This window comes from Podarcis muralis, chromosome 5 (genome assembly GCF_964188315.1).
Source record: "Podarcis muralis chromosome 5, rPodMur119.hap1.1, whole genome shotgun sequence".
NCBI lineage: Eukaryota > Metazoa > Chordata > Lepidosauria > Squamata > Lacertidae > Podarcis > Podarcis muralis.
The window spans coordinates 4,366,762-4,381,061 of NC_135659.1; the positions used below are offsets into that span (position 1 = coordinate 4,366,762).

At 45.1% G+C, this 14,300-nt stretch overlaps 1 protein-coding gene across 1 annotated transcript; it reads right to left on the reverse strand.

Annotated features, from left to right (window-relative positions):
* Positions 1–254: 254 nt before the first annotated feature.
* Positions 255–13,529, reverse strand: TADA1 (transcriptional adaptor 1). Its single transcript, XM_077928198.1, has 8 exons — positions 13,305–13,529; positions 10,255–10,346; positions 9,827–9,892; positions 6,523–6,620; positions 3,961–4,170; positions 2,464–2,615; positions 2,198–2,360; positions 255–996 (listed from the first exon to the last, which is right to left on the reverse strand). Exons 1-8 carry the CDS (start codon positions 13,376–13,378, stop codon positions 844–846), a joined length of 1,008 nt encoding a protein of 335 aa, XP_077784324.1. The 5' UTR covers positions 13,379–13,529; the 3' UTR covers positions 255–843.
* Between the last annotated feature and the right edge of the window lie 771 nt (positions 13,530–14,300).

The window sequence follows — 14,300 nt, forward strand, 5'->3', positions numbered from 1 at the left end:
ATGTTCCATTGGAATCAGTGAGACTTGCTTGCAAATAAATCTAACAATAGTGCTGAAAGGCAACATGGCTAATTTGGGGCAGTCTAGTACATTTGGTTTTATGAACTCTCTATGCTTAAATTACTTTTCAGCAACACTGTAATGAAAAATTCATGTTCAAGGGAATGCATTGGTGATTTGCCACTCTGACAGTAGCTGGGAGACTGGCTGTTGATGTTTTATGTGAACAAAACTCAAATTTGAAACAAAAAAAATGAGATAAAAAGATTCTCTTTTATGAGAATTGTCTTACAGCCGATTTTATTAATGTGGATCAATATTTTTCCCTTTTGTCATACATTATATAAACCCAACACAAAAGCTCTTTGCTATGTACAAAGCTCTTTGCTATAGTTGCAAAAGCAGCCCAGGGCAGCGGCTCAAACTGCAGCCCTAAAACTTGGCAACTCTAAGAACCAGCCTCTGTCAATCTCTGGCCACAATCCTTCATTCCATGAAGGGAATAATAACAGGAACAGGTTCTCCACAGCAAACCATGTCACTTTCCTTTTCCACAGTGACACAAAACTATTTTTGGAATGACTGCCGTGCACTGTGATTAAAAGAGGGTGCCTAGGCAAAGCATACGCATTGCTGAGGCACTGCTCTTTTATCCTTTCTAGAAGCAAGCACAAAGCACTCTGGTTTCTCAAGTAATATTTCCATAGGAAAGAAGTCCACATTTCCACTTGGGAAAGCTGGCACAATAATGCAAGTCCTGTGATCCCAAAGTCAAAATGCCCAACTGGCAGGTCCAGGAGATACCAGCCCAGCCGATCGTTAGCACTGGCCACTGCTTCTGCCTCAGCATGTCAGGAGTCCTTCCTTTGCAGCCAGCCGCTGCCGATGGATCTTGTCCTGCTGCAGCTCCTCGTGGTTTGGGTGCCAGAGCTTCAAGATGATCCTTTCAATATTGAGGGCATAGACTGTGTGTGCAGGAACCACTTCTCGGTGGACCTACAGGTTACATATGAGGAAATTTTGTTAGCAACATATTCTCAGCTTAAAAGGCCTAAAATGTCCAACTGGAACTAATTGTGTGTTTCTTATTCTTAGTGCTTCATACACTACATCATCATCATCATTTATTTGTACCCCGCCCATCTGGCTGGGTCTCCCCAGCCACTCTGGGTGGCTTCCTCAGAGACCCAAAATACACTAAAATGTCACACATTAAAAACTTCCCTGAGCCTTAAGATGTCTTCTGAATGTCAGGTAGTTGTTTATCGCTTTGACATCTGGTGGGAGGGTGTTCCACAGGGCGGGTGCCACTACCAAGAAGGCCCTCTGCCTGGTTCCCTGTAGCTTTGCTTCTCGCAATGAGGTAACCGCCAGAAGGCCCTCGGTGCTGGACCTCAGCGTCCGGGCAGAACAATGGGGGTGGAGACGCTCCTTCAGGTCTACTGGGGCTTTGAGGCCGTTTAGGGCTTTAAAGGTCAACACCAACACTTTGAATTGTGCTCAGAAACGTACTGGGAGCCAATGTAGGTCTTTCAAGATCCCCAGTTCAAGGGACAAAGTGTTTGATGCATGTGCTAATTAATTTTTCAAGATATACATCCTTCTTTTAGGGAAGGGCAGAATGTGTGCTCTGCACACAGAAGGTCTCGTGTTCAGTCCCCAGCACCTACAGTTAGGGCTGCGAGGGGCCCCTGTCAGAAATCCTGGACTTCTGCTGTCAGTCACTGTAGACAGCACTGAGTTAGATGGAATGTTAGTCTGACTCAGAATAGGGCGGCTTCCTATGTTCCTAGCATACAGTTTGGGAATTACTGTACCAAGAACGGTAAGGTGAATATGGCCACGTGTTAGACAACATGCATAGCTAAAAAGTGAGTTGTTGCCCTGTCCGATAATGTTTGTGATTCATAGAAAGATGGCTTGATAAGTGTATGTAAGATCAGAAGTACATAGAGTGGGGACTGGGCCTGTTTGCCTAAATTTTGGGAGCTTCAGTAGGAAATTAAATTTAGTTCACTGGAAAATCTAAAACAGTTGCTGGGTTAACAGCCAGATACAACCTGGAAGTTTATGTAGTGCATATGCACTTATACAGAAAAGAGCATTTCCTTCCTACAGTCCCAAGGTTACTTATGTTGGGGTTTTGCCAGCAAACACTCTCTCCAAGCCAAGTCAACTAGCAGAATAAGGAAGTTACCTGCAGAGCTTCGAAGAGGTCATACATGTTGACTGGTGGCAGAGTGGCTGGAGAGGTGTCCCCAGAACATGCTAGGAGTAGAGCTGCTTGCTGCTCAGCATCATCAGGAGGTGGGTGGGAAGCAAGGTTTTGACCAGGAGGGGGAGCTAAGCATGTGGGAGGGCTAGAAAAAGAGAAATAGGGAGGGAAAAAGGAATGAATGAAAAACACTAGTTTCGTATTCTAAAGTTCTGTCCTGCACCACATTAAAACAGGTACTTTCTTACCACTCAGTTAAGTTGTTGTAAGCAATAACACTATTCTTCAGATAAGGCTGTGGGTTCACATTGCTTCCAAAGGCATACTTGAAGTGACCATCTCTGAGACGGTAGGCCTTTCTCCTTGATATTATAGATGCAAGGATATCCTTAAGATGCTTCTGCAGAGACAGAACTCATATTTACTGCTCATGATGAGTACCAAGAACAACTTCCAGTTCCCGTCCTGTGATTATTACATTGTAAATACTTCGTAAGACACCCAGGCCTGAAACCAGAACACCCACTGGTCAGGCTGCAGAGCTTTATGCCCTGCACTGTCAAGTCTACCAAAGAAATTGCAGACTGAATTGTTACCCAGAAGCAACCCAGGAAATCAGTGCATCTCATTAGCATAGCCACACATCAGCCTGATCCAAATCTACACAACTTATCTCCCAAGAAGATGACCCTGGCAGACTTAGTGTCAGGACCCCACTCTAAGCAGCAACAGGGACTCTGACTCATAACTGAAATGAGGAGGGATGGCCAGAGTTATTGGACTGGCGGCACTGGAACTAGAGTTGCTGGAAACTGACATAAGCCCTTTAGATTAAGGGCTCTTAGGAACTTTTGCTAATTCATGTTTGCCATGTTCCACTATAAAGGCAGGGAGGAGCAGAAGAAATAGTGGCCCCAAGGTTAACATCAAAAGCAGATAATAGACTAGGGGAGATGTATCCCCATCTTTACTTCCCCAACTTCACTCCCTCACAATCTGTTACCCACACTCCTTTATCCTCCAGCCCAGCCTGCTTCCAGAGGTGCCTGAAGCAAAGAGAATGGGAACCTCAGGTGGAGAAGGGTTCAATTACCCTCACCCACAGTCTGATGCAGGAGGCAAGCCCCTTCATTCTGTTTTATATCTGAATGGGGTAGGCATGTGAGAAACAAGCATAAGGTCCTGAATTCTGCAGACACTTTTTGCAAATCACAGGCCTAATGCTCACATACGTGCTGCCTCTTCTCTGTATTCATACTGAATCATCACAGAAAAGCAGAAGGCAAGCCAGTCCCTGTACTTGTGAGTGTGGTAGAGCCTGGTTGATCTTTGGATCATGGCCAATGCACATATGTACAACTAACAGCTAAAAGAGAGAGAGAGAGAGAAAGCAAAAAGGTTGAGATGCTTAGAAATCCAAGGCAGGGAGTCAGATTTTCATCAGAACCAGATATGGCTTTGTTTTCTTTCATTCAGCACTTAAGCCAGTATTAAATGCTTTATAAAGTCCAAGTTTGTATGCCAGCAGAGTTACAGAAAAAGCTCAGCCTGCCTTACTCATACTCTGAGAAATAACACCAAAAGTGCTATCATATATGCTTGCAAAGGCTGGTTTGGTTTTGTGGGTATCTGTTTTGCTTATTTCTATAGTGATAGCTGGTTTTAATTCCATACCATACCCAAAATAAGATGTCTTCTGCCTGCAGCAAAACCAAGACCGCATTTGTCCTTCTGTGTTATCTCACCTCCACAGCATAGACAACAACTGTCACTGCCTCTTCAGTGACATTATCCAGTCCGTGCTCATAAGCAGTGACAATCATCCTTCCCTCCAGCTGGCCCCAAGTGGGAAGCATCATTGTATGTGAACAGAGCTTCAGATCATCATCTTCTTGGGGGTCCTTCACCACAAACTGCTGAGCTCCAGATAATGGGTTCTGAGGCTGGAATCGGTGCTGTTAAGTAGAACAATACATTTCAGCTGTCGAAGCTAGAACACTGAGCGAGATTAAATAATGCTCCATTTGGACACATAACCTGCCACTTTCTTAAGACTTCAGAGAGATAAGAGAAATTAAACACATTATTTCATCATAGCAGCCCCCAAACTGCAATCCTATACATGAAGAAAGCCCTACAGAGTTCAACAGTACACACTCTGGGATAAGTGCATATAGGATTGAACTCTTAAGAATATAGATCACATCTGCAGCTCCACAGAAATACACAAAAACGGTGTGGTATCCAACTTCTTACTGGGCATTTCACAATTATTCCTACCCAGTTTATTTATGTATGCATTCTTATCATGTTTTTGCAATTTTATCAGTAGCATGTACGTTTATACAGTCATACCTCATGTTACGTCTGCTTCATGTTACGTTCTTTCAGGTTATGTCCCACGGCGACCCGGAATTACCGGAAAGGGTTTCTTCTGGGTTTTGCGCTCGCGTATGCGCAGACGCACAGAATGACGTCATGCGCATAAGCGACGAATCGCAACCTGCGCATGCACAGACGCGCCACTGCGGGTTGCGCTCTTTTCATGTTGCAAACAGGCCTCCGGAACAGATCCCATTCGCAACCAGAGGTACCACTGTACATGAGTTTAGTCTATTCAGCTATTCAGTCTATTGTGTAACTAATTCTCAAAACAATCTTCTGTCTAAGCCTCTTTTATATATTTGCACATTAAATAAACTTCTTAGTTGCAAGTTGTGAAAGACAGGAGGAGGCCTCTTGAGCATTTTTTTCCATTTATTTTATAAGATAGAACTCTACCAATTTTAACCATATGGATGGTTATGCTGATTTTGTAAGCAATTTGTAGGGTACTTTTAGTGTTTGTTTTTAAAAAAGGAATTAATAAAACAAAAAATATTGTAATGTTTCTACTTTGGAATTGAACATAATTCCCTTCACATAGCCGCCATAGTTGAGAGCACATTCTTTGCACCAAAAGCAGAGAATATTGTTTCTCATTAATCTCACTTGCACTTTTGAGAGTCCCTATCTTCATGCTTGTGGAGAAGAGATTGATAATATTAAAACTGTATCAGAAGACACCTCAAAAACCAGAAGGGGCAAAGCATGACTTGGCATGTTGGAAGGTGCGTCCTTAATACCCATACATCTTTAGAACTGCTGCTAATAATGACATCTACTGGCTCCCTAAGCTATTCTGCTCTTCTCCTTCCCTTTTCCTCCTCCATCCAAGCTCATGCAAAAGCCTTTGAATTTACGTTATGCAAATCTGCCTGTCCTTTAAGGTTGGCTGTTGCATTTCTCTTGTGTGTGCCACGGACGGCCTTCTGAGGGCTTCTGCTGCTGTGGCACCTCATATGTAGAACTCCCTGCCCCAAGAGGTTATCTTCCCCTTTATTTGTGTTCTGCCAGCAACTGAAAACTTTCCTTTTAAAACGAGCTTTTATTTATTTTATTTCATACAATTTATACACCACTTGATTGTAAAATAATCTCAAAATGGTTTACAAAAAAGATAAATCAATAAGAAAAGTTAACAACAATTATTTAAGACTTTCCTAAGCTTTTAAAATAACAATATACTAAAAACAGATTAAAACTCACATCAATTTTCTAAGCATCTGGATAGGATTGTCTAAAAAAAATGTTTTAACAAGTACCCAAAAGAGTGCAGTGAAAGCACCTGCCTGATATCAATAGGCAGGGAGTTCCAGAGAGCAGGTGCTGCCACACTAAAAGACTGAGTTCTTACAAATGCAGAATGGTTATTAAGTGGCACCTATGCCAGGGCCTGTTCCACTTTTGATTTTATTGCTACTCAACTGTATCAGTTGCTGGTGCTGCTCTTTTGGTGTTTGCTTTCAGCTGCTGTTTCTGGCTTCATAATTTGTATTCAAATAGTTGGGTCATTGTTGCTTTTGTGTTTGCATTTCATTTGTATGCCACTTTGAGCAACTCCTTTGGGAATGGCAAAAAGTGGGGTATTCATATTTTCTAAAAAAAATTCTAAGAAGTCTGCCAAGTAACTGTTGGCCAAAATTCCAGTCCCAGGTCGAGTTCTTCCCTTCTGCTCTCCCAACATCATTATCTGAAACATTTCCACACTGCTAAACCACCTCAGTGGCTGCCACTGGTGGAGGTGTGGAAATGCACAGCGTAGGGATGCGCCTGGTGAACTGTACTAAAGGTTTTGGAGAGCGTGTCGGGAACTTGAGCTGGGGCTGCTATTTATGATAGCAGCTCTGTATTTCTTATCATGTTGGTTTCCAACATCTAGGCTTCGTTTTCCTCTTTCTAATGCATGTAAGAATGGACAAACTTACATCAAACTTCTGCCGAACGGAGGAAAACTTTTTCTTCCCCTTGGGCTTCCCTGGTTTTGTTGCAGAACCTCCTGTCCATGGCAGAGAGCCAGCACCCTCTGGAAATGGAAAAAAAGAAAACAGTAAGTCTTAGATCTGGCAAGGATCTAAACCTCCATTGCACCCTGTCCAATTTAAATATCCTGGTCTATCACAAGTGCCAGAGGTTGCTTATGCTCTACTCCAGCAACCTCATCTTCCCAAACCACAGTTCCCACTTTTCTGGGCTGAGCTATTTTCTGCTACTCACACCCAGCATCACACTCACGTCTCTGAACCACAGTCAATATATTTTATAGTGTACTCTCTGGAGCAAAAGGACTCCTTTTTATTATGTGTTTATACATTACTTACATCAGTGGGGCACTTAACTGGTTGTGATGCATACTTTAAAACAACACTTTGCAGCATAAAGTTTGAAGTCCATCACAAAGTTTGGCAAAATGAGGAACACAGCAGGGTTACCCTGATGAGAGTGCAACTGCTAGAAAGCTGGAATGAGGAGAAGCAGGGGGAGCACAAGACCACCAGGGCTCCCTTAAGCACCATATTGTGGCAAAAACTCCATGGACATGGAAGAGCAATGATTACACAGAGAAAGAACATGAATCTCAGTTGATAAATAAGAGTGTGCTGCTTCAGGGCATAACAAAAGCATTTTTGAAGAGAGATAAAAATAGACCCCCTTGACTTAGGATAATCTGTCGTGAGTCAAAGAAGAGCAAATTGTCATCTTCTCTTGCAAGCTCCAAACTGTATTTTAATCACTTTCGCAATAGGTCTTCTACCTTACTCCCTGAAGGACTTCTGGAGAATGTTCTGTGTGTGGCAGCTCACAAATCTACCCAATTAGACAGAATCAAGGCAAGTCTTATTTCCCAACACATTCGGGATCAGACTTGTACTTCTGAAACAGAATTCTGAAAAACATTTAACACTGCAGTCTCAAGCACAGTTACTTTCATTTCAAGCAAATGTGCTTATGAGTGCGTTGCTTCCACTATCCTAACTTTACTGTGTAAGTTATGCTCAATATAAGGTTTATTTAATCTTAAAACAAGCAAAATATGGGCATTTCAACCTGTTCCTACAAACTAGGTATGCTGCTCAGACCTATTAGTACCACTGTACAGGGTTAAGATGAAGCTGGCAGACTGCTCACAATTAGCTCAAAGAGAAATCAACCCAGATGGTTTGCACTTGTCATGTGTGGGGCTGATGAGAGGATGAAAGTCTCCAGTTTCTTCTGCGGGCTTTTAAGCCTGAGTCATAGAAAGGGAGGAGGAGGAGGATAAAGAGATTTGGTGAGCAATCTACCTGCATCCCCAGGTGAGGAGGCCTGAGAGAAAGGCAGGAAAAAGTACAGGTACCCAAAGATCTGAGGGTATGATCACAGTGCAATGATCACAGCTGCAATCGTGGGTAGAGGGGGAACTGTTGGCCTTCCAACCAGTCAATCAAATTTGATATCACCTTTGCCTATTTGCAGATATTTATGGTGAGGCAAGGGACGCGGGTGGCGCTGTGGGTAAAAGCCTCAGCGCCTAGGGCTTGCCGATTGAAAGGTTGGTGGTTCGAATCCCTGCGACGGGGTGCGCTCCCGTTGTTCGGTCCCAGCGCCTGCCAACCTAGCAGTTCGAAAGCACCCCCGGGTGCAAGTAGATAAATTGGGACCGCTTACTGGCGGGAAGGTAAACAGCGTTTCCGTGTGTGGCTCTGGCTCGCCAGATGTAGCTTTGTCACGCTGGCCACGTGACCCGGAAGTGTCTCCGGACAGCGCTGGCCCCCGGCCTCTTGAGTGAGATGGGCGCACAACCCTAGAGTCTGTCAAGACTGGCCCGTACGGGCAGGGGTACCTTTACCTTTATGGTGAGGCAGCCTAAGGAAGCATTCTAGGAATAGCTACAACTGTCCTATTTAAAAGAGAAGACTCCCTGGAAAAGACCCTGATGTTGGGAAAGATGGAGGGCACAAGGAGAAGGGGACGACAGAGGACGAGATGGTGGGACAGTGTTCTCGAAGCTACAAACATGAGTCTGACCAAACTGCGGGAGGCAGTGGAAGGCAGGAGTGCCTGGCGTGCTCTGGTCCAGGGGGTCATGAAGAGTCGGAAACGACTAAACGACTAAACAACAACAACGTCCTATTTAAAAAACCACAGAGAGAAAATGAATGCTGCTTCTGTGTGCTTCATTCCAACTCCCGTGCCAAGGCTTAATATGAAAACTTCAGGGTCCCTCCTCTATTCATATGTGCCCCACTTTCCTGGGTCTATTCATTCTGCAGTACACATCTGCAACTGAAGTTACTTATCAATAGCATCCTTAAGATCCCTGCCAATGTCATTTACAATAATGAAAGATATATATATTTCCAGGGACGCGGGTGGCGCTGTGGGTAAAAGCCTCAGCGCCTAGGGCTTGTGGATCGAAAGGTCGGCGGTTCGAATCCCCGCGGCGGGGTGCGCTCCCGTCCTTCAGTCCCAGCGCCTGCCAACCTAGCAGTTCGAAAGCACCTCCAGGTGCAAGTAGATAAATAGGGACCGCTTACTGGCGGGAAGGTAAACTGCGTTTCCGTGTGCTGCACTGGCTCGCCAGATGCAGCTTGTCACGCTGGCCACGTGACCCGGAAGTGTCTCCGGACAGCGCTGGCCCCCGGCCTATAGAGTGAGATGGGCGCACAACCCCAGAGTCTGTCAAGACTGGCCCGTACGGGCAGGGGTACCTTTACCTTTACCTTTACCTTATATATATTTCCAGGTTTCAAAGAAAGCTATTTTGGGAAGGAAGCAGCTCTATTTGTTTCTGAGAAGTACTGTATTGGCTCGAATACAAGCAGCACCTGAATATAAACCGCACCTTTAAAATTGGAGGGAGGGAAAGAAAAAAAGAAAATATACCCAAATATAAGCCGCTCCATTCATTGCTGCTCCTGGTTTCCCCTTCCTCGCTCTCTCCCTTCCCGACCTTGGGGGAGAGGATGGGGGACTGCATGTGGGGCGGGCACCACTTTGCCATGCTCCTGGCGCTGTTTGCCCTGCGTTCCTGGCTGCATACCACAAGGTTGCAAATATAAGCCGCACTTTAACTTTTCACGGTAAGAATTTTGGAAACAAGTGAGGCTTATATTCTGGCCAATATGGTAAAACAGACTCAGCATGCATCTAACCATACTAAAATGAATATTAGAATTGCTGCTGAAGTAAACACACTACAGCTCTTTCTCCTAAAGTCCAGGTACATGACCGTTTTTACAGTCGACTTACCAGGTGCAGAAACCAAGATCTGGCATCGTGTGAGAATAGCCAACAGGAAGTCATTGTGAGAATGGACTGCCAAAAGAAAAGAAGTCCACATAAAGATGTCAGCAAGCCATCTTACAAGAAAACATTGCACTTGCTTCAGCATCATATAGTGGCATGGAAGATGCCCCTTGAGTCTACACAGCAAGTACAGAACTGATACAGAACTAGAGGTGCTTGAGCAATGCCTGATGCAATCTCAGAAACCAAAGGGGTGGCTAAACATTGTCTTCATTGATCATGGTGCCATTTCAGTGCCCTATAGTTCAAGCCACCCCATGGCCTGCTCATAGCTGAATCATGTCATTACTGTACAGTATTGCAGCTAACCCCCAAGTTCAGCATGAGGTTCATGGAAGCCACATAGAGCAACTCACATATAGTTTTCTTACCATTGTCTTGTGTGAGGAGCCTCCGCGCTTCTAGGTCAAACTCTTCTTTGCTGATCTTTTGCTTAAACCACAGCTTCAAATTAGCCCAGTATCTGTGAAATATATAAATTATGTACCCTCAATCCTAGCCTTCGCTTCTAAACAATCTACTCTTTCCCTCTTCAACCCTTTAGGAGAGGCTATCATGCAGTTTCATACATGAGAGCAGTGATGGCCAAACTTGGCCCTCCAGCTGTTTGGGGACTACAATTCCCTTCATCCCTGACCACTGGTCTTGTTAGCTAGGGATGATGGGAGTTGTAGTCCAAAAACAGCTGGAGGGCCAAGTTTGGCCACCACTGCATTAGAGGAACCTCAGGGGTTATCTAGTCCAAAGACGAGCAGAACTTCAATCAGAGTTAATAAATTTAAGGAACAATTTGACCATCAGGACTCTCTGTTGAATATCAGAGCCTGGAAACAGAACATAGCACTATGGAAAATTATGTAACTGCAATACTCAATCTGAAAATAATAAAGTCGAATTTTACACCTCAAGTGCCTGGCTCCAGCATAATCCTACGTGTACTAATTACACAATTCAAAGAAAGCAGCTGGAAATTGCCATGGAAGTGATTCAGTTTATGCTGGCTTTTTTCAATGCTTCCCCTGGGGTAATTTAAAATTGTGTTCTTTGCAATTAAACCATGGTTATATTAAGGGCTTTCTTTCTTTTTTAAGAAAAAGAGGTACTGGAACTTGTTGGCCATTTTTCAGGGGGAGGATGTCTCTTCTTCGCCTGCTCGCCCCACCGCCATGGGAGAAAAATAAAACAGGTAGGTGGTCTTTCAACAACTGGTCTACATTACAAGCCATAGCCGACTTTGTCACAACTGCTTCTCCCCCACCCCACCGTCATGTACTGCCCCCCTAAAAAATAATAATTCTGGGCATTTCAATTCAGTGAAGGGCTGGTAGATCTCTGCCCTAGTAATTCTTGTCTGTTTTGTTTTAAATATATATTAAGCTGCAACAAGAAAATCTGTCTACGGACGAATGCCAGCAGGAATATCAAGGCAACAACCAGTTTAAATTGGCATTAAACAATATTAGCTGAAACACAAAATATTACATAAAGAAGCTTACAAATGTTACATTGGGCATCACAGAATTACCTATTACTGAAAGTAGAAACTAGCTTCACCTTTCCCACCTACCCCTTTCCCCTATATACCATGTGTTCTTTGAAATATTGAGGCAACTCAAACAAGCTTATCCCAGGGCTTCCGGGCCAGTCCAATAAAATTATTTATAATTTTATTTTCAGCTTTTACAAATATTTTGACAAGAAAAACCGAATCTTTACAAATTTAATTTACTTCCCCCTCGACTTCCCTTCCCTCCTTTCTGAGGTTATTTATTTCGTATATTTTTATTACTGCATATCCAATTAAAATATATTTACAAATTTTCCCTTATCTTCCCCTTAATTGTCTCTTACTGCACGTTTCTATATCAGTCCCACTAATGGTTTAATTTGTTTACAGTGTGTCTTCAAATAGTTCATTAATTTCCCCATTCTATTTTAAAAAGAAGAGAAGAGTGGTCCTTGAGCACCTGAGGTGCACCTGAGGTGAACTACAAAATGCTCCTCTGTAGATGCAGCCATCTCTGCCACTGTGGCAGTGGGCAATGCATTCCTTGGAGGCCACATCTGCTACCCTTGCGGATCCTGCCACCCAAGGTGGTCACCTCACCTTGCCTCATGGGTGGGTCGGCCCTGCAAGGTTTATATTCTCTCCAGAACAGGGCACTGTGCTCTTATTTAGATATTCCTATTCTATTAGACAAGCCTACCCAGATGTTTAGGGATGCAGGTGGCGCTGTGGGTTAAACCAATGAGTCTACGGCTTGCCAATCTGAAGGTCGGCGGTTCGAATCCCCTGGACGGGGTGAGCTCCCGTTGCTCAGCCCCTGCTCCTGCCAACCTAGCAGTTCGAAAGCACGTCAAAGTGCAAGTAGATAAATAGGTACCACTCCAGCGGGAAGGTAAATGGCGTTTCCGTGCGCTGCTCTGGTTCGCCAGAAGCGGCTTAGTCATGCTTGCCACATGACCCGGAAGCTGTACACCGGCTCCCTCGGCCAATAGTGAGATGAGCGCTGCAACTCCAGAGTCGCCCACGACTGGACCTAATGATCAGGGGCCCCTTTACCTTTACCCAGATGTTTAGAAAGTTTGTGTGAGTTTCACAGTCTATTCCATTTTGGTTCTCTGCCTCTCTCTCTCTCTCTCTGGGTGTGTTTTTAATTAGGGTTGTAACAAAAAGTAAGTGCTGATTTTTATTGTTTTCAATAAAAATTGTTTTATTGTTTTATTGTTTTGTTAAACCCCCTTGAGAGGTCCCTCCGCGTGCACCTGCTTGCCCACTTCAGCTGGTGGAATGGGCACGACTGCAGGTGCCCATAAGGCCCATTCCGCAGGTGTGGGACCCCGATGGCGACCCTTTGGAACTCCCTGCCTCGGGAGACCTGCGCTCTTCTGCACCTGCTCAACACACACCTGTTTGGGCAAGCTTAGACCCAAACGAAGTGAATTTTGATCCATTCTGCTGGTATTTTCACTTTTAAGTAAGTCGGGTTGTGAATTTCCCTCGATTTCATTCTCCTTTCCGGGAGGCTCGGCTTGTTTGCTTTTTGTACGGTGGAGCGGTATATAAATGTTATGAAATAAATAAAACGAGAACATAAAACGAAGGACGGCCGCTCTTTCCGCTCGACGCCACTTTGATGCCGGCAGCAACGAAGGGCGTTTCTGGAGCGAGATTTCGGCGAGCCGGAGCAAAGAAATGAGAATGCGGGGAGGCGCGCCCCGAAGCGAAGTGGGGTCGCCCGTCCACCCAGCCCCCCACCCATTTGTGAGCCGCCCCGGCAACGCCCGCCCTGCGGGTGCGAGGGACAAATCGAGGCCGGCGCTCGGGCACGGCCTACTAGGCCCCTCGCGCAGGGCGCGGCGGCTAAGCGGCCGGAGGAGCCGAAAGACAGAAGGGGAAAGGGCCCCGCTCCTCACTCACTGCTTGACGTTCTCGCCCAAAGCCTCGCTCAGGTTCTTCTTGGCCGCCTCCAGCTCGCTCACGTAGGTCGCCATGGCTCCGGGCGCCGCCCGCCCGCTCCGCTTTGGCCGGCCGGCCCCGGCGCGCCAACCTCAGAGACGATCCTTGACGGATTCGTTTTGCTTTTTGGTTTCGCAGCTCCCGGCCGTAATTCCTCCGCTCCTCTCGCGCAGCCTGAGTTACTGACTAGTAGAGAATCAGAGAATCGTAGAGCTGGGAGGGACTCGAGGGTCATCTAGTCCAACCCCCCGCCATGCAGGAAGCTCAACTCAAGCCTCCATATCTGCTTAATGAACCTCCACAGGAGAGTTTCCCACCTTCCTAGGAGGCGGCTGGAGTCATAAAGTGGAGGGAAGTTGGGTGCTGAGGAAAACCCAAACCAGGGTTGGGTGCTGCTGTTCTTGGATGTAGCCATCTCAATTCACCGGAATATGTTCTTAAGTCACACCTGCTAATAGGTAGAAGGGCAAAACTCAGCTCATATTGCAGAGACAGCCAAGTGGCCACAAAGTAATTTTATCTAGCAACTGGCAGACGGCTTTTAATCAAAATGTGGCAGAAAACATTCAAACTCCAAAGAAACATCTTTATGATTTTTAAGAGATAAGACACACTCAACACTTCAATGTCACATTGCTCTTTGTGATGTGCCCCAAGCGGCCCGAGTGCATGTGCGCCATATGCAAAAAGCTCTTCCCTTTAGGTGGTGCCAACAATTCCCTACAACCTGAGCACCTCTGGTTGGGCAAAACACATTTCCAGCCCCTGAAGCAGATTAGAGCTGACCCTAAAAATATCAAAGCTGGCCAGCTCAGCATTTCAGCCGAGGGACTTCATATTTTGAGGTAATTTTAATCTGTTTTAGTGTTTTAACTTAAATATGTTTTAAAGAATGGTTGTGATTTTTTTCCCTCGCTTTATCTTTTCATAAACCATTTTGAGGGGGGTATTTTACCA

Excerpts from the sequence above, each read along its gene's own strand:
- TADA1 (XM_077928198.1), bottom strand. The coding sequence starts at position 13,378 with ATGGCGACCTACGTGAGCGAGCTGGAGGCGGCCAAGAAGAACCTGAGC. Across the intron at positions 10,347-13,304 it reads TTGGGCGAGAACGTCAAGCA|ATACTGGGCTAATTTGAAGC; the intron begins GTGAGTGAGGAG and ends TATATTTCACAG. Across the intron at positions 4,171-6,522 it reads CCGTTCGGCAGAAGTTTGAT|CACCGATTCCAGCCTCAGAA; the intron begins GTAAGTTTGTCC and ends TCTACTTAACAG.